Source organism: Durio zibethinus, chromosome 5 (assembly GCF_047325235.1).
Source record: "Durio zibethinus cultivar Kanyao isolate XHJ-2024 chromosome 5, ASM4732523v1, whole genome shotgun sequence".
NCBI classification, from domain to species: Eukaryota; Viridiplantae; Streptophyta; class Magnoliopsida; order Malvales; family Malvaceae; genus Durio; species Durio zibethinus.
The window spans coordinates 34565574-34586684 of NC_143166.1; the positions used below are offsets into that span (position 1 = coordinate 34565574).

At 35.9% G+C, this 21111-nt stretch overlaps 1 protein-coding gene across 1 annotated transcript; it reads right to left on the minus strand.

The window, feature by feature from the left end:
* Positions 1–736: 736 nt before the first annotated feature.
* LOC111282678 (uncharacterized) lies at positions 737–4526 on the minus strand. The gene is made up of 2 exons (XM_022870879.2): positions 1626–4526; positions 737–1473 (listed from the first exon to the last, which is right to left on the minus strand). Exons 1-2 carry the CDS (start codon positions 4375–4377, stop codon positions 1070–1072), a joined length of 3156 nt encoding a protein of 1051 aa, XP_022726614.2. The 5' UTR covers positions 4378–4526; the 3' UTR covers positions 737–1069.
* Between the last annotated feature and the right edge of the window lie 16585 nt (positions 4527–21111).

The window sequence follows — 21111 nt, forward strand, 5'->3', positions numbered from 1 at the left end:
TCATATTTATATTATATTTTCGTATTATATTTTATATTATAAGATTTATTTTTTTATACTATTTTTATATGAATGTACTGTAACGCTTGAGTTATATATATACATATATTATTTTTGTTATAAAATATATATTAACATAAAAGATTATAATTTAAGGATAAAAAATATAATTATTAGATTTTAAATTTAGTTTTGTTGGATATTATTTCTTTAAAAATGATTATATGAATTATTTGAATTAAATTTTAAATTTAAAATTACATTATATATCATGATAATTAAAATATTAATTTGTGTATTAACATAGTTATTTATTTTTTTGGTTTATAAGTGAATTAAATAAAATAATCATCGTTGAAAAATGAAGAACTACTAAATTTAGAATCTGAACTTCAAATTCATTAAAAAAGTGGAGTAAAAATTTAGATGAAATTCTAAAGATATCACACCATCTTAAAATTATCCACTTAATGATGAAAAATCATTATTAAAATATCAGCAGGGCTTTCGACATTGGCTCGATGGCCCACTTTTAAGTGAAAAATAGTTCAAAAGTGCAATCTGGCCCAATAAGGAAGAGTGTAGTTTCTGTTTGCTAGGATGCCCATAGACAAACATTCTCAGCCCCCTGCTGGGAAGCAGTCATTTAAGTCCATATGAAATTTAAATATTTATTTTCATTGAATTTTAAATTAAAATTTTCAATATTTATTTTAATCAATTGGCTTTTTAAATATTTTAAACATAATTAAAGAAAATTTTAATATAAATAAAAATATAAAACAAAATCAAATGTAGCATGAATATATAAAATACAATACCAGGGGGGCGTGCATGCCTGACCCCATTTTAAGGTTGCAAGCTCTCTCTAGCTATAGGGCACCATTGATTATTCCAAATTTCCTCTACTTTTTTTGTCACCAAATCTCTTATTCCTATATCTAAAGTGAAATTTTATGAGGGAAAAAGAGATATATACTTTGCAAATAGCAAACAACAACAACAAATTTAGAACACCATAATGTGGAAAAAAGAAAAAAAGAGTTCCAAGCTCTTAAACTCAAATATCTCATTGATTTCTATGGCAACTTTTGTCTTTATCAAGATTGTTCTGTTGATAGTGAATGAGGGAAGGAGATGAAGATTGGTTCTCAGGAGTGTGATAAGGGAACTCGGATAGCATTTGAACTACCTCTCTCATTGTGGGACGTTGGATGCTATTTTCTTGTACACATAGCATTGCAATAAACAATGAGTGCATTACTTCATCTTTGGGCACGGTTGTTAGCCTTGGATCAACAATTTGAATAACTTCTTCGCTTTGACAATTTGTCACTTGTTTAGCCCAATGAACTATATCTACACCTTCTCCGAAGTCACCGACCGGTCGCCGGCCTGTGATCAGCTCTAAAAGAACCACTCCGAAACTGTAGACATCGCTTTTTTCATCCACTCTCAATGTGTATGCATATTCTGCCAAAAAAAATTTCAGCAGTGATGTTAGGGAAATAGAAACATTATCATATCAGTATCACCAGTGTTCAAATATGTAATTGTGAAGACAAATGTCAGGTCCACCAGGACAATCGATATTTTGACAATTCACAGATTTATTTTGTACATACCAGGAGCAATGTAGCCATAGGACCCTGCAATGGCTGACATGCACTCTGATGCACCCCCATCGACCAAGAATTTGGCCAGTCCAAAATCGGCAACATGTGCTTCGAAGCTTGAATTTAGCAAAATATTGTTTGATTTTACATCTCGATGGACGATTAATGGTGAACAATCATGGTGAAGGTAGCAGAGGCCTTTAGCTGCTTCAATTGCAATTTTGTACCTCAAGTTCCATCCCAGGAATGCACCTTTTTTCCCATGTAACGCTTCTCCCAGGCTCCCATTTCTCATGTACTCGTAGACCAAGAGATTGCTATCCTTGTTGGAGCAAAATGCTAGCAACCTGACAATGTTTCTGTGCCTAATGTTTCCTAGTGTCTGGATTTCTGCTCGAAAACCATGATCATGTCTACTACTGCCAAAGCCAAGAAGTTTTTTTATTGCAATTTCCATACCATTAGGCATTTTCCCATGATACACGATCCCCGCACCTCCTCTTCCAATCATATTGCCATCTTTAACGCATTCAAGGATGTCAGAAACTGTGAATTCGAGCTTTTGGAATGCTGTCATCTTCCAGGAATCTGAACCATTTTTCTTGAATGACTTGGCCTTGACTATGACGGCAGTGGCAAATATTAGAGAGCATATTAACAGGCCTAGTGCAAAGATTAGCTTTAAGTCCCTAGTAGCCCTTCTGGGGGTAATTGTAATAGCAGTGAAATTGCACGGATTGTTCAGGAGAGAACCACAAAGTTGAGGATTGCCTGCAAAAGATGAAGCGTTAAAGATAGCAAATTGGCCGTATTCTGGCAGCGTCCCAGAGAAATCGTTGAAAGAGAAGTCGGCAACTGTGAGGCTTTTCATTGACCCAATGCTTCTGGGTATGGCTTGATTTAAATGGTTCCTCGATACATTCAAGTAACTCAGGATATGCAGATTGGAAATCACAGGTGGAATTGAGCCAGAAAGGTTATTCTGGCTCACATCGAGGTATGTGAGATGAAAACAATTTCCAATTTGGGGTGGAATAATACCGGACAGTGAATTTCTACTAAGATCAAGCTTCAGGACTTGCCTCAGTTCTCCTATAGAAGTTGGCATTGGGCCTGAGAATTGGTTTCCACCAAGAAGAAGGATTTCAAGAGAAGAGAAGTTGGAAAGTGAATATGGCAATGGACCGGAAAGGAGATTATTTGACAAATTAAGCTGGCCTAATTTAACAGGTTTCGAGGAGCTATTACCATTTTCACCCAATGTCCCCGACAGGTAATTGTTCTGCAACTCTGCTAAGTTTAGCTCTGGCAAGTAAATGAAGCTGTTTGGAATGCTACCATTCAAGTAATTCTGCCCCAACCTTACTCTAGTGAGACTATAACATCTCCCCAGGTCTTCAGGAATGGTCCCGAAAAGGAAATTTTTCATCAGAACTAATATCTTTAGCTGATTTGAAGCACACAAGTCTCGGGGTATTGTCCCAGTGAGCTTGTTGGAGGATAAATCAAGCAATTGCAGCTTCCCATTTCGACCAAGATTCTCGGGTATCACACCAGTAAAGTTGTTCATCCAAAGCCCCAGAGTTTCCAAATTAGGCAAGTCGCCTACATAGTCTGGAATAGACCCGTGTAAACTGTTCATGAAGAGATTGAAAAGCCTAAGCTGCTTAAGATTAACAAGCTCAGATGGGATTTCTCCAGTGAGGGCATTGTGGGAGATATCAAGATTCACCAAGCTTGTCAAGTTGCCTAACTGCTTAGGAATCGCACCTGAGAGTAGATTGATATGCAGATAGAGAGTATCAAGCAACTGCAAGTTTCCCAACTCATGAGGAATTGGACCATCCAATTCACAGCTTGAGAGATCCATGTGAACTAAATTTACCAAATTACCTAACTCTACGGGGATTCCACCTTCAAAAACATTAAAATACCCCAAGTAAATCTCTCTCAAATTTATGAGGTTGCCTAACTCACCAGGGATTTTTCCACGAAGATCATTTCCCGCCAGTGAAAGATACTCCAAGCCCACTAGTGTGCCATAGGTTCGTGGAATTTTGCCATAGAAATAATTGCCACCAAGATCCAAGTACCTGAGTTTCTTCAAGCCAAGAATCCCAACTGGTAGGAAAGCAGTGAAGTTGTTGTTATAAGCATCAAACACTTCTAGGTTGGCCATACTCGCATAGTTCCAATCAAGATGACCGTTGAACAGGTTGTTTGAAATGTTGAGAAATCGAAGGTCACTTAAATTCGCAATCTCAATGCTGCCAGTGAAGTTGTTGCCAGCGAGAGAGAGGTTGGTTAGCGTATCAAGTCTTGAAATCTGGGGAGAAACAGAGCCGCGCATATTCATATCTGTCAAGTCCAATGAAACAACTCGACCCCGGGAGCATACTATTCCGGCCCAAGAACAAACCGAACTCGGGTACGAAGAATTCCATGAGCTTAAGAGGGGTTCAGGGAACTGAAATCCTTCCTTAAGTGTGACTAAGACATGAAAATCAGTAACTAATGAAGCAGAAAACGAGGTGCTTACAAGAGAGAAAAATGTCAAAACGATGAGAGGCACCATTTTTTCTTGGAAAATATGTTTCAAGAGGATTGAGTTTGGGAACGACTTGAAGCAAAGACAAAGGGATTTAAGCGTTCGAACAATAAAAGATTTTCTAGGAAAGGATAGAAAAGAGAAGGGAATCTGAGAAACTTCAAGTGTGTATAGGCTTAAGGAATCAAACATATTAAAAGAAACAGTCTTCATATACAAGAAAGAAGCCAATCCTCTCCTTTTTCGCTCTTCTCTTTTCTTTTCGTTTCTTTTCTCTCAACGAGGAAGAAAAGAAAGAGGAGATTGAAATTCTGGTAGTCATGGTTTCAGCTGCTCAGTCTTACCTCTCTAACTTGAGCTTCTTTAAGCAAAGAAAGCAAAGAGAAGAAAAGTGGGACAAAAGTGAAAGAGGAGGGATTTTGTTAAAATTATGGGTTTTTTTATATGAATTAATGGAAATGGAATAAAATTTAAATGACACAGCCGTTGGATAACAGAATTTTAAAGTTGACATTATAGGGGAAGAAAAAATAAAGGTAAAGGTGAGCTCTCTTCCTTTATTCATATGACAAAAAATGCCCTTTAGCTTTAATCAAAGAATGATCTTTGTTGCTTTGGATGAGAGATAATGATATTGCAATTGATGATATTGCAATTTCAATCCTTTTAAAATGGCTCAATTGTCCTGTTGCTTTTCGTCAATTGACAACCATGTAATCCCATTTTGGTTTTTCCTACCCGGTTCATTTATAATTATCAACTGAAACATGTGGGATAGTAATTTATGCTTAATATATATATGTCTGAAAGCTTTGAGAATGATTCACAAGCAAGGCTTTTTACCACAGCAATGTAATTTTATAGTTTTTTTTACATTAAACAAATGTCTGAACCAATACATCACAAGAAAATGGTGACTCAGATATTCTTCTAAACTATGGTGTAATCACCTTGATTCTTGCTTGGATAGTATAATTTTGTCCCTAAAACACCACCATGTTTAAAGATTTCATGCACATGTAGTTATTGTCATATATACCACAAATAGAAAGAGATAAAAGAAAATTAAGAACCACTGAATAGTAGACTTTGGTTCAATCAGAAACCAAATCGAACAGAGAAATTCCATTAACAATAGTATGTCCAACAATTATAAAGAAACTTGGAGCACGAAAAGCAGATTGTGATCAGCTTGCTGATGATGCATGCATGGTGGTCTCATTAAAAAGGATTCATTATAAATATCAAAATTATGTTAATGTTAACTCACACTGACGACTGTCATGACAACCTGACAGCATCATAAATCTCCTCAACCATAGGTTGGACCAGAAATGTATTTAAAGCTAAAAACTATTACATAGTTTTCGTTTTTGAGTATTTCCATGCGAAGTTGAGATATTCTACTCGTAATTTTGTATAGCCAGGAGTGAGATTTTCAATCTTTGAGTTGGAAACATGTGCCTCAATGCTGCAGCAGAAGAGTTGTAAGGAGTGAAAAAAGATGATGATTATTAATATATCATTACAATGTTTGTTGAAAGATCAATATATAATTATGTTGCATGGAAGGAAGGAACCAGTGGAAGCTTTTTTTTGTTGATCAACTTTATTCCATCTCTCTAAAGGGCCAACTCTCTATGTTAATGTGCAATATTTGAGCTTTAATAGAAGATGGAATAGTCTTAAAGATAGGGCTGAAAAGTAAAAGGAGGGGGTTATGATCTGCTTTTGATCTTCCACTTCAAAAGAAAAAGAAAAGAGAAATCCATGACCCCTCTTCTTCACATGGAAAAGAGTGCTCTTGTATTAACTTGAGCTTAATCACAGAGCTCTCTCTCTTTCTTAAAAGAAAAATCCATGACCCCCGTACATGGGAAATAGTGCTCTTGTAATAGCACGAGTTTCAGTGCTATTTCCATCTCTATCACTTAAGTGAGCAATGTCATAAACTAGTGGTTGGCTCCACTTTTGTGCTTGATTGCTGCTATTGTGAATAGGCAAGCGATTTGAGCAAGGTGGTGCGCTTTAGAGGTGTCCCTATCTATCTTATTGATGAGAAGGTCTGGCCCCTTTGAAGGGTCACTGTCCCTGTGCCGGGAATCTCTCAATTACGGGCTGGAAACTCTCATGCGGTGCCGGTCACTCAATGTTGTATACTGCAATAACATTAACATACTTGGAGAGTCTTATGTCACAGCAAAAATCCAAGAGGGAACATCTCAACTTCGCTTTTATCTACATCATTTATGTCCAAATATATCAAACCACCCCACTCCGCTTTATTCTAATGAGAGAATAATTATTAAATGTCAAAAGAAAGGAAGTGATTGGTAGTGTCGTAACGTCTAGATCCGGGGATCTATCGCTAGACATTGACTTTAGGGAGTAGCCACCAATCTTTTTTATCTAGGTGCGATTGGCCACCTAAGGAATCTGTCCTTTCAAGGAACACCTAAGCTTAAGGGTCCCTAAAAGAATAGGTTCAGGTCTGCTAACCAGAACAAGGTTCGGGAGTTCGGTTACGTGTGAGGAAGGTTATAGCACCCTCACAACGCCCATCAAAAGATGGTACCAGCTTGAATTTGTGTTATCCAAAAGCCTTAAAATTTTACCAAGTAATTAGTTATTGGAAATTATTCTCAATTGACTCTAATACTTTTAGCAGAAAATTGAGAAAATTTCCTCACCTCAAGAGTATGCAAGAAAAACTACTGTTTCACTTGCAGAGGCTCCGTCGTCGGATTAATTAAAGAAAAATCAAGATCAACCAATTAATTAATTATCGAAAATTATTCTCAATTGACTCTAATACTTTTAGCAGAAAATTGAGAAAATTCCCTCACCTCAGGAGTATGCAAGAAAAACTACTGTTTCACTTGCAGAGGCTCCGTCGTCGGATTAATTAAAGAAAAAAAAATCAAAATCAGCCAAGTAATTAATTATCGGAAATTATTCTCAATTGACTCTAATACTTTTAGCAGAAAATTGAGAAAATTCCCTCACCTCAGGAGTATGCAAGAAAAACTACTGTTTTTACTTGTAGAGGCTCCGTCGTCGGATTAATTAAAGAATAAATCAAGATCAAAATCAAAGTCAAATAAAAAAAAAATTCAAAAAAAAAAAAAAAAAAAAAAACCTGGAGCGGCTCGGATCGCGGCTCGGCTTGGTGCGGCTCGGCTCGGCTCGGCTCGGCTCGGAGGGGCTGAAACGCGCGGGTCAGAAAGCGGGTCGACGCTTCGGGTCGGGTCGGGTTCGGCAAAACGCGCGGATCCTCTTATTAACTTAAAGCCAAAACGACGTCGTTTTGGGAGGGTATAAAAGGCATCTTCCTCCGTTTTTCAGCAGACCGTTCCTCCCCTCTCTCTCTCTTCTTCCCTTCTTCTCTGCCTTCTCTCTAGAATTTGAAGAACGCCGGTGCCGGATTCTGGAAAATTCGCCGGAATCTGGGAATTTCGCCGGAAATTGGCCGAAAGTTGGCCGGATGGTCGCCGGTTTCTGGGATTCTCCGCCGGAAACTGGGTCTGTCGCCGGAAACTTCAAAGTTCGCCGGAATTGTCGCCGGAAAATTCAAAAGTAACCGGAATTTTCGCCGGAATCTGGAAATTTCCCAGAAATTTCCAGAAAATTTTTTCGCCAAATTTTTCTAAAAAATTTTTCTCACTGCCAGAACACTCCTAAACTTTTCCTTAGCTCTCTAAACACCCCTATTCTCTCAATCAGTAGCTTTTGCTTCTGTTTTCTCTGTCTTCTTGACTGTTCCAGGGGAGTCCCTTTTATAGGGATTGATCAGGAGTTTCTGATCAATCCCAATTCCTCTTTGGACGGGAATTCAGTCTTTGAATCCAATTGGACTCTTCTGATTGAATTCCCCTTCAGAGTGGGAGTCTTCAACTTTGAATCCTAGCCCTCCAAAATAAAAATTAAAATAAAATTTAAAAAAAAAAAAATCTAGATAATTGGAAAGATAAATCAAAAGATAAAAAATTTTCAAATAATATCTGAAAATCAGAAAAAATCAGAACAGATAATTAAAAAAAAAAGATAAGAATAATAATATAATAATAATAAATATATAACTATATACATATAAATCCATTCTAATGAAAAAAAAAATATATATATATACATATATTAATACATAATAATAAATAATAAAATACACAAGAGAGAGAAAAAAAAATAAAAATAAAAATAAAAAATAAAAAATACGGGTAAAAATTCAATTGGGCCTTGCCCATTTGGGCCAGGCCCAAATGATCTGGGTCAGGCCCAATTGATCCGGGTCAGGCCCAATTGATCCGGGCCCGGACCTGATTGGGTGTCTACAGCTGCCCCTCTTTGCGTATTTTCTGTGAAACAGAAATTGCGCAAAGACGTATACACCTAGTCAAGACCCGACTCGACCTTTTTTTTTTTTTTTTTTTTTTTTTTTTTTAGCTCCTCTTGACAGAGGCTCTACGACTTTGAAAAATAAATTGCTCCTCTAAACAGAGGCACCACGACTTTGGAAAGATAAATTGCTCCTCTAAACAGAGGCAACGAACTTTGGAAAGTAAATTGCTCCTCTCAACAGAGGTACCACGACTTTGGAAAAATAAATAAATTGCTCCTCTAAACAGAGGCAACGAACTTTGAAAAGTAAATTGCTCCTCTAAATAGAGGTACCACGACTTTGAAAAATAAATTGCTCCTCTAAACAGAGGCAACGCGACTTTGGAAAAATAAATTGCTCCTCTAAACAGAGGTACCACGACTTTGAAAAATAAATTGCTCCTCTAAACAGAGGCAACGGAACTTTGGAAAAGTAAATTGCTCCTCTCAACAGAGGCACCACGACTTTTGAAAAGTAAATTGCTCCTCTAAACAGAGGCACCACGACTTTCGAAAAGTAAATTGCTCCTCTAAACAGAGGCAACACGACTTTGGAAAAATAAATTGCTCCTCTAAACAGAGGCAACGGAACTTTGGAAAAGTAAATTGCTCCTCTCAACAGAGGCACCACGACTTTTGAAAAGTAAATTGCTCCTCTAAACAGAGGCACCACGACTTTTGAAAAGTAAATTGCTCCTCTAAACAGAGGCAACGCGACTTTGGAAAAATAAATTGCTCCTCTAAACAGAGGTACCACGACTTTGAAAAATAAATTGCTCCTCTAAACAGAGGCAACGGAACTTTGGAAAAGTAAATACTCCTAGTCAATCATGTCCGAAGGAGTTGAAAGTTGTGTTTGAAGGGATTTCAGGAGATTATGCCCAAAGGTCTTATAAATCAACCCTGATACCAAAAGACATCCTATTTCAAGGATTAGGAACTTACCTGACAAGTTTCTTCTCAAACTTGCAAAGTCTTTTCATATCTGTCTTTTTCATGTGGGATGTTGGAACACCCTTGCTTCTTGAATTTGTACACTATATTCTCCTGAAAGTAGTGTATGTTGTGCAATGCATATGAATTTCAATGCATGCCATGCAAATGTTGGCTAATTAATTCCTGTTCAATGTATGGTACTCAAGTTTTTCAAGCTCTTTTTTTCTTTCTTGGGTGTCAAGCCCTTTGATTCCTCAAGGATCCAATTGCACTGCTCTTCTAAGATCGAACCAGTGTAGCTCTCAATTGTCCTTTCCGTTCATATTCTTTCCTTGTTCTGTTTTTCAATACTCTGGAATAAGCTTCATCAATCGATCATCCCTTAACCATCATTCAATGAATTTCTCAGCACTAGCAAATTTTAAAACAAATTTCATCCACCATCGCTGGGTCCTTGTCTGAGCATCAACAATTCCAAAACAGACTTTGTCTACTGATTGTCTTCATCATTCAATCATATCTTACAAGTCATATCAATCAATTCATCACTTTTCAAGATTTGCCCCATCATCTCTTTTAGGTTTCTACCATTTCTTCATCATCTTAGATTTCTTTTCAAATGAATGTAAGATTCTTTTAAGCACATATTCATTCATTCATTATCATTTCAAATTTTGACAAATACAATGCAATCAAGCATTTTCTCAATTCATTCTAAGGGTGTAACAATAAGAGGACAAAAAGTGAATTATGGTAAAGATAATCAATGGAGATCTATTTTGGTAGAAAATAAATGGGAAAGGAAATAAATTGGATGTCATTGAGGTAAATGGTATGTCCAAATGATGAATATTCAGACAATTTTCAACATTAATCTAGGATTCTTTTTTAAAAACTCATTCATTTACTGTTGAAGTCATCTTGAGCTTGGCGAACTCTGCCCTAGTCTTTGAGGGATCTTCAGATGTCTTTGATCTTTCATTCATGTGAGCCATTTGACCTGGATCTTTTTTTTTTTTTTTTTTTTTTTGGGTACCAAAATCACCTTTTCAGGTTTTCAATTTGGATCTCTTTTTTCATTTTTTCATTTTTTCATTTTCTCATTTTTTCTTCTTTTTTTTTTTCATCATTTTTTTTCATTCTTCACCTATTATTGACATCCTTCATACATCAAACTTTTAAGGTAATGTAGCATGATTCCATCGCTTCATCATGAGCATGCCTTCGCTCAACATATGATCATTCAAGTTGAGTATTCACACTTGATCCAAATAGACTTTTCAAGGTTGTAATGTAGGTCAAGGTGAAGGGTCATAAAAAAAAATGGATATAATAGGCTCAAAACATGTATTAAAAAGGTTCAAGACCGAAGGATCATTTGATGCAGCTTGGCATTTTGCCCCACATCGTTTCACTATTTTTTCTTTCCTCACACAAAGGATTCTCATTACTTTGCCCCAAGTCATGTGTGGCATTTATTTTTTTTCTTTTGCTTTTCTTTCTCTTTTCATCTTTGAGACCTTTTGTGGTTTTTTTTTTTTTTTTTTTTTTTTTTTCAAAAATTACCCTCCAGTGTAGAGGGTGATCCTTGGTTGGGGTTCTAAAAAAAATGATAAGCTCAAGGGGGTAACAATAAATGGTTTTTCAAATGGTAAAAGAAAGATGGCCATTTTTTATCTCAATTGTGAATACCTTTCTTGAACATCATCTATTGAACAGAGCTCATGAACTTGTATAAAATATTGCACACCTTCAAGATATATCTCTTTCATCTCTGGTGATGGCTTACCCTCTTTATTTTCGCTCAAATCATCTCCTCTGTGAATGAGTTCTCAAAATTAAATTCCAGAATTATTGTTATCATTGTCTAAATATTCATCATCCGAAATTTAAGAATGGGAATGTGAAGTTATGGAAGGTAAGAAGGCATGGAATAATGGTCAAGTGAAAGAGAAAAATGTAATGAAATGCATTGACTTGCCTTTATTAAAATGATAACAAGTGAAGTCATATTGCAAAAAAAATCTAACATTTTTGAAAAAAAAAATCCCAAAATGACAGAAGAAACCTTCAACCAGCCTTATCTCCATTGACATCTTGCCCCTCAATTCATTGTGAATCTCCGGATCCTTTCTGTTCTTGACTTTCGCTCAGTACACTAACATTAGGTGTTGTTGCTTTTCCTTGATCAAAACTTACCATTCCATCATTGATCAACCGTTGCACCTTATACTTTAAAGCAGTGCAATTTTCAGTAGAATGGCCAGTAATTCCATAATGATAGTCACAACGGGCTGTAGGATCATACCACTTTGGATAGGGTGGTTTAAGTGGTTCCACATGGCTGGGGGCAATCAAGTGGCTATTATAGAGTTCTCGATATAACTCTGTATAAGTCATAGGGATTGGATCAAATATAGGTTTTTCTCGAGTAGTCCGTTGTTCTCGTGAGCCACTTGCTGGATGAGTAGGACGAATTTGGGTTCTTACAGGAGCTTGAATGTTAAGGCGATAAGTGGATGAATAAGATGGTTGGGGAGCTAGCTGGTATGGGTAGGATGAGGCATTATTCACAGCGGGATAGTATGGAGAGTAACCTTGAGATGGATAGGGTTGATAACCCCCGAATTGTTGTCTATCAAAGCTCACAGCTTGAGCTTCAGCTTCTTTCTTTTCTGATGTCTTCTTGGTTTCTCCTCCTTTCAACTTGCCATTTTTTATGGCACTTTCAATAATTTCTCCAGAGATCACCATGTCAGCAAAATTCTTTGTTGCATTTCTTATCATCTTTTCATAATAGGGAGGTTTCAAAGTGCTAACAAACAGCACTGTGGTCTCTTTTTCTGTCAGTGGAGGTTGCACCTGTGAAGCTATATCTCTCCATCTCTGGGCATATTCTTTAAAAGACTCGTTTGCCTTTTTCTCCAGGTTCTGCAAAGACAAACGATCAGGAGCCAAATCGATAATGTGTCGATATTGACTGATGAAGTCGTGTGCCATATCACTCCAAGAGCGAATACGAGTCCTATCCAACTGAACATACCATCTGGCGGCAGAGCCAGTAAGACTGTCCTGGAAAACATGCATCAGAAGTTTTTCATCATGAGCATGAGCTGCCATCTTCCTGCAATACATGGTGATGTGGGTTTTGGGGCACTTGGTACCGTCATATTTTTCAAATTTTGGTACTTTGAACTTATAGGGGATAACCACATCAGGGACTAGGCAGAGCCCAGCAGCATCTACTGACCCATAACAGTTAAATCCTTCCACAGCCCTTAACCTCTGCTCTAGCATGCTAATCTTGGAACTTTCTTCAGCCTCTACTCTCATCTTTTCCTTCTCCTTCTCTTTTAAATCATCTAGATCAGGAATTGGTTCTGCTGCCTTTTCAGTGAAGACAGGATTTATATAGCTGTTATACTGTCCTGGGTTGAAAGCTGATGGCATTCCAGGATAGGCGAAATGTTGTGGCGGGACCTCTTGGGCAGACTGGGCTTGAGGTGGGCCAAAACCTGGAGGGTACAATGGGTCAGCCACTTCTTGCTGGCTTGTACTTCCTTCAACTCCTTTTCTTTTATTCATATTATTGAGAGCCTCCAGAATTTTGCTAAGTTCATTTTCAATCTTCTCCTGAGCTTTTTCTATCTTTTCAAATCTCTGAGAATTTTTCTGCTCCATTTGCCTTGCTCTGGATCTTGTGTTAAATCGATGGGCAAGATTTTCGCTAGATGGAGCTATCCTGGAGCCTTGAGTACCATACTCATGATTAGAAATGTTATGCTTTATGTATGATGCTTTGATACATAAATGAAATGTACATTTTTTTGAATGAAATCTAGTATGAAATGAATGCAAATAATTGTGTTAAAACATGATCATGAAAATAATGCAGATGCATACAATCAGACAAACAACATAGTTAGTTCCGTGGATGAAACGTAAGTGATGTTGATGCATAATGTTACATATGATAAAAATAACACACAAAGTTAAACAATCAAAATGATTAGACAAACACCCTTTTTGTGTCCTAATTTCAGGGTATATCTATCATTGGGTAGAAAGGGCTCTATCCTAGGTGTAGGCACTTTTAAGGTTCACTACATGTGGTTTTAGGTCAAAGTCTAAAGGTTCCCAAATTGCTCCTTACATCCTTGTCCATCACAGACTAGTAAGGCACCCTAATCCTCACCCATTACAGGCTACAAGCGGAAAAGGTTCAATTTGAGTGGGAGTATTTCGCTAGCCACTGCGGAGGTATTAGACCTCACGAAAGCAATAGTTACTTTACTCCCTCCTAGAGGGACAGAGCTCGGGTGTAGAGCTCATGTTATGCACATGCACATGAATGACATAATTAACAAGGTAAATAAAACATGAATGAATAATACACATATATACAAAAAGGTTCAATTTTATTAGGCTTTTGGATAACACAAATTATTTGCTGGCCTGACTCTCAAGGTCCCCAGTGGAGTCGCCAAACTGTCGTAACGTCTAGATCCGGGGATCTATCGCTAGACATTGACTTTAGGGAGTCGCCACCAATCTTTTTTATCTAGGTGCGATTGGCCACCTAAGGAATCTGTCCTTTCAAGGAACACCTAAGCTTAAGGGTCCCTAAAAGAATAGGTTCAGGTCTGCTAACCAGAACAAGGTTCGGGAGTTCGGTTACGTGTGAGGAAGGTTATAGCACCCTCACAACGCCCATCAAAAGATGGTACCAGCTTGAATTTGTGTTATCCAAAAGCCTTAAAATTTTACCAAGTAATTAGTTATTGGAAATTATTCTCAATTGACTCTAATACTTTTAGCAGAAAATTGAAAAAATTTCCTCACCTCAAGAGTATGCAAGAAAAACTACTGTTTCACTTGCAGAGGCTCCGTCGTCGGATTAATTAAAGAAAAATCAAGATCAACCAATTAATTAATTATCGAAAATTATTCTCAATTGACTCTAATACTTTTAGCAGAAAATTGAGAAAATTCCCTCACCTCAGGAGTATGCAAGAAAAACTACTGTTTCACTTGCAGAGGCTCCGTCGTCGGATTAATTAAAGAAAAAAAAATCAAAATCAGCCAAGTAATTAATTATCGGAAATTATTCTCAATTGACTCTAATACTTTTAGCAGAAAATTGAGAAAATTCCCTCACCTCAGGAGTATGCAAGAAAAACTACTGTTTTTACTTGTAGAGGCTCCGTCGTCGGATTAATTAAAGAATAAATCAAGATCAAAATCAAAGTCAAATAAAAAAAAAATTCAAAAAAAAAAAAAAAAAAAAAAAAACCTGGAGCGGCTCGGATCGCGGCTCGGCTCGGCTCGGCTCGGAGGGGCTGAAACGCGCGGGTCAGAAAAGGGGTCGACGCTTCGGGTCGGGTCGGGTTCGGCAAAACGCGCGGATCCTCTTATTAACTTAAAGCCAAAACGACGTCGTTTTGGGAGGGTATAAAAGGCACCTTCCTCCGTTTTTCAGCAGACCGTTCCTCCCCTCTCTCTCTCTTCTTCCCTTCTTCTCTGCCTTCTCTCTAGAATTTGAAGAACGCCGGTGCCGGATTCTGGAAAATTCACCGGAATCTGGGAATTTCGCCGGAAATTGGCCGGAAGTTGGCCGGATGGTCGCCGGTTTCTGGGATTCTCCGCCGGAAACTGGGTCTGTCGCCGGAAACTTCAAAGTTCGCCAGAATTGTCGCCGGAAAATTCAAAAGTCGCCGGAATTTTCGCCGGAATCTGGAAATTTCCCGGAAATTTCCAGAAAATTTTTTCGCCAAATTTTTCTAAAAAATTTTTCTCACTGCCAGAACACTCCTAAACTTTTCCTTAGCTCTCTAAACACCCCTATTCTCTCAATCAGTAGCTTTTGCTTCTGTTTTCTCTGTCTTCTTGACTGTTCCAGGGGGGTCCCTTTTATAGGGATTGATCAGGAGTTTCTGATCAATCCCAATTCCTCTTTGGACGGGAATTCAGTCTTTGAATCCAATTGGACTCTTCTGATTGAATTCCCCTTCAGAGTGGGAGTCTTCAACTTTGAATCCTAGCCCTCCAAAATAAAAATTAAAATAAAATTAAAAAAAAAAAAAAATCTAGATAATTGGAAAGATAAATCAAAAGATAAAAAATTTTCAAATAATATCTGAAAATCAAAAAAAATCAGAACAGATAATTAAAAAAAAAAGATAAGAATAATAATATAATAATAATAAATATATAACTATATACATATAAATCCATTCTAATGAAAAAAAAATATATATATATATACATATATTAATACATAATAATAAATAATAAAATACACAAGAGAGAGAAAAATAAAAATAAAAATAAAAAATAAAAAATACGGGTAAAAATTCAATTGGGCCTTGCCCATTTGGGCCAGACCCAAATGATCTGGGTCAGGCCCAATTGATCCGGGTCAGGTCCAATTGATCCGGGCCCAGACTTGATTGGGTGTCTACAGGTAGCCTTAAGATCTTCAAAAGCAAAGGTTGATTGTTTTGATTAGTCCTATGTCCTTTGACAAATTCCAGGCTACATGGTAATTGAAAAAACATGGGGCCATTGTGATCACATTGCTGCTATTGTGGTGAAAAAAATCATGTACAGTTTTCATAACCAGTAGCAACAATCGATGCATTTGTACTCTTCTTTCTGAATGATTCTGCTCCAATTTTCATTTCTTGGCAAGAAACTTCGCAGATTTATAAAAAAAAAAAAAAGAGGTCGAATTCTGAAAGCCATAGTGGAAATTAAAATAATAAAAATATCAGGCAGACAGGCAAAAGAAGAAGAAAAATTAAATTAGAAACCAGGAACAATTGTTGACTTTGCATCACAATAGAACCATGCCATTGAGAGAGCATCCAGAAAGAGAGAACCAGGTTCCATATCTTTCTCTAAAGTGTTCCCGTTAAAGCTGCTTTGAATGTTACAGGTTTTGTTCATTTATTCTTGGGCGGTAGTATAATTGACATTTAAGAGAATAAACAGTACTGTTTTTCAAAGATTGCACTATCTTTTAGTAATATAAAATACAGATTCCTAAAAGTCGTGTGAATATAAAATGAATGTGAAATTTATACAATCAATCACTTAATTTTTGTTAAAAACTCTGTGCTGATATTCAAACTAATAACATTCTTTAGATAAGGAAAAAGTAATCAATACTCAGAATTTCAACAATCATAGTTCTTTCCGCACAAAGATTGAAATGGCTGAAATGATGAAAATTACTTAGAACCTCTCCTTACGTTGTTAATCGCCATTAACGACCTCTGAGATTTCTCGAATCTTTCTAGTTGGAGATGGAAAAATAACATTGTTAGCTAATAGTCTGACAGACCTTTCAAGCCTCAATTAGTTATACACTAATGGTTGTTATAGCCTGAAGAAAATATTTCCGATAACTGAATGCTTTGTTGGTGAAGTGCTGTACTATTAATTTCAGTGATTAGATTCAGTCGGACATTCTCAACTACCAAAAACAATCATGAAAATATGTACCGGGTAAAGTTAACTAATCCGGTCTTTTGATTCTATTGCATACTATAAAATTGTATGCCCATAGCCATCTTCAGTGAATAACTTGGTATTTCCATTGCAATGATAAAGAATACGACTGGAGAAGAGTTTATGTCTCCAGTGCAAGAGACTGGACCCCTGTACGTTTTTTTTTTTTTTCTCTATCCCAAATACCAAAGTTCCCAATACAAAATCATAGTACGTCATAAAAATGTTCGAAATAGTGCGTGGTGAATGCGCGTCTTGTGGAGGGAATGAACCAGTGGGGGAAGAGGAAAATGCATATCCATGTCACTGGCCTCATTCCGTGCATCAGCATGCCATGGAACCAACCTCGGAAACAGGACAATCTCAGTTGCATATCTTCCCTGCTTTGCACTGGTTTTCGATTCATTCCTCTGCTGAGTTTGGATAAACTAATCATTGAGTTATTGCAATGTGACATGACATTGTTGCTTTTTGGTAGTCATGAAATTGAAAGATGATGATTCAATATAAGCTAGCAAGTGGAAAGACCTATACATAAGCTAAAGATTAAAAAAAAAAAGTTGTACATGCTAAAATTTGAATTTCAGCAGGTTGCCATCCGTCAAAGTCCTGATAACCAAGGAGCTTATCAACAAAAAAATCTGGATCAGGAAGAAATGAAAAGAAAATCATATTGCACTCAAGTACAAATCTTGATTTTCAAAGTTCATTCCTTTGATCATTAGCTAGGGAATGATTAAAGTAGGGTAAAACTCTCAGTCATAAATTCGGAAAGGCACCATGATGTATCCCTTAACGTCAGAATTTTATTGATATGTTGCAATGCAAATACATAATTCGATCACCACCACCTACCACAAATCACTACCAGCCTGAATCCTATTGAACAGAAAATACAGGCTGGTAGAATAACTGATCAGTTAAAGAATAAAAAAATAGTCATGATAATCAACTGATCATTCACTCTGTTACAAACGACCTGATGCTGAAAGACAGCGAAAAGATTAATAAAAGATGCAAAGGGTCCAATTCAAAAACAAAAAAGAGAACAAAAGAAGGGGAACAATGAACATGTAGGTGGCTCTTTTGGGGTAATTAAGGGGCACTAGACAGCATAATTATTGTCATTGAATTATGAAATCATGTAGGGATGTAAAGAATATTAATTATTGTCTTTGACTAGGGGGGACGTGCGCCTCCATTGATGAAAAACAAGCTTGACCAGACAGACAAGGGGCTATCAAGCCTTGAACTCTTTCAACACCTTTGGCAATGCCCTTAAAGCACTTTACTCGAAAGACGACTGCCGGGCTTGTGTTTACATAAAGGACTAAAGGAAGTATCTTTGGAAGGTGGCCTTCGTCCTCCTAGCAAGATTATGGAGCCGTTGGCAAGGGAAAAAAGAACCCAAAAGAGAAGAAAAGAAAAGCAAAAGAATGCTTCTAATAAAGCAAGCAAAGGAGTTGCTTCACCTGTCACGAAAGTCGTGCTCAGAATAGACTATTTGAAGCAGAAATGGGAAATCGCACCTCCCTAGTAAGGCAGCAATGACTTGTAGTTCTCAACGGATGATCAACAACTAAAAAACACCCCTTATAATAAAGCTCCATGTCACAGGTACTGATTGAGTGATTGGCCTTTTTGTTGTATTTCTTTTCTTCCTTTAATGTTGCAATACTTCCATGGCCATGGCCAGTACAACTTTGAAACTTCTTTTAAGTGATTAAAGTCTATTGGTTTGAGTAATAAAAGAGTTTGATTTTCTTTAAATAAATTATCGATTTCGAATTTTGTAAATAAAAAGAATAAATTTTGAAGAATTTGTCCCTCTTATAAAATTCGATCTGATTCGACATTAAATTAATCGAAGTTTAAAGTGATGATCAAATATTAAAAGGTCTCAAACAAAAAAAATATATATTTGTATCAAGCTTAGAAATAATAAACTTTGGACTAAGGTCGACAATTTAACTCATCACCGACAGTTTTTGATCCGATCCGATCCTACAAGATCGATTTTTTTTTTTGAAATTCGAGTTTCGGGTCGTGTCAGATAAGATTATGAAACAATCGGGTTCAGATTTTAGATAAACTCGATCCGATCCGATATTATATAAAAAATTATTTTTTAATTAATTATTTAATTTTTTATTTATATATATATTTATATAATGATATTTTTAAATATTTATATTTAAAAAATAATATTTTATATTTAAAAAAATAATATTTTATTAATTTCGAATCGAATCGGATACGATTTATATAATATCGAATCGAAATCAAATTTGTATATAAAAAAACAAAAAAAAATTTAAATAAAATCGAGTTAAAGTTTAATAACATATAAAATCAAATTAAGTTCGGGATAAGTAAAACTAACCCCGAATCCAACGAGCTCTACTTTGGACGATGAATGAGCCAATTCTTTGAGTAAAAATGAGTAGAGATGACGTGGCAAATGGACATGTACTGTGTAGATGTTCAAGATTATATTATCGAGTAAATTGGATGTAACATGCTTAAAACTTACAAAGCAGAATTCTTTTTGTAATAAATTTTAAGGGGATTTTGCGGTATTAATCTTATCTTTTGAGGGTTATCAAAATATAATGCCTCAAAAGTACAAACCAACGCAATCATTGCATAATAAGGCAATAGTGTCATGGTGGGAGAGTCTTTTCAAGTTTGTCATTAACCGTCTAAAAATACATGCAAAAAGAAACCTCTTAAATCCGCAAATTCTTTAGTCTTTTGTTTGATCTGCAGCTTTCTTACAAGTTGATATCTTTTTTTATGACAATAAAATCTACTAAGAATCGTCCGGGATATTCTTTACACGAAGATCTTCTGGCAAAAGATCCAATGCTGCATACGAAAGTTAAAAAAAATACCTCAAAATACACGCAAGGAACACATGATAACCCCTTAATTTCCCAATTTTGTCTTTATTAATTTGGTTTTCTCCTAGTCAAAATATATCAAGAGAATAGTTTGAAAGTTTACAAACTAGACACCCCTTTCACTATATGATTCCTTTTAGCTTATTTGGTCCAACTTTCTATTTTAATCAAACAATTTAATGTTTTATTTGAATGAACGACGACAAAATGATAATGTATTTCTTTCATCATCTTTATTTTTTTAATTATTAAATTAAAACTCAGATTAAATTATAATCTCTAGAATGAAAGAGATGATTAACAGTTTGTTAATCACATGTTATAGTAATTGATCATTATGAAATTAGAGTTCGAACATCTAATTAACATAACTCATTAATAAATAAAAGTTATCTCGTTTTTTTAATCGAAATCGTCTCGTTATGATGAAAAGTTCCATCTAATGCCTTATTTCACTACATTTAATGACACTTTAATTTCTTACCATGCATGCATAAATGATGAAGATGCCAAAAGAAGAACTCTTGTAAGATAAGGAATCAATTGAAATTTTACCTAAAAAAATTCAGAAGCAAGGGTTTTGATATATATATGGCTTGCCTATCGAAAAAACCTAAAAGTAGTTTTGACATGTATTTATATTGTATAAAATATTAAAATTTATATATTTATATTATATTTTACATAAAAATTATATATTATAATTTATATCGATATAAAAATATAAAATATATGTTTTAAAATTTTATTAAATATATATAATTATTATTAAAATTTTAAATTATATTATTCTTATATTTTATTTTTATATTATATTATCATATCATATTTTAAATTATTAAATCTACCTAGAAGCAAGGCTGCTGCGTAGCAATAAATATGAGCAGCTCAGATAACAATATGCCCCATTTGGCATTATGGGATTGACCTTGGCTTGCATGTGGGGTTATATCATCCTGGCACTGGTGGAAATCCAAGTCATATTCAAGTAGGATAGTCCACTCCTTGTCTTTTTTTAATATCAACGTTACTCAATATTATATTTTTTTGCACTATCAATACTTCAGATGCCCAAAGCATATATTCACCATTCCGACTTAATTTTTTCTTCCATAGATTTTCCAACTTTTATTTAAGAAGGGAGTCGATTTTGCAACATGACCAACAATTGCTTAGGCTGTCGGCAATATCAATGTCGCCAACCGCAACGTCAACAATCGCT

What these genes read in the sequence shown, in the direction of transcription:
- LOC111282678 (XM_022870879.2), bottom strand. Translation starts at nt 4,377, where the DNA reads ATGAAGACTGTTTCTTTTAATATGTTTGATTCCTTAAGCCTATACACA. An exon ending in CTATGGCTACATTGCTCCTG is followed by an intron (nt 1,474 to 1,625) that starts GTATGTACAAAA and finishes TTTTTTTGGCAG; the next exon opens with AATATGCATACACATTGAGA.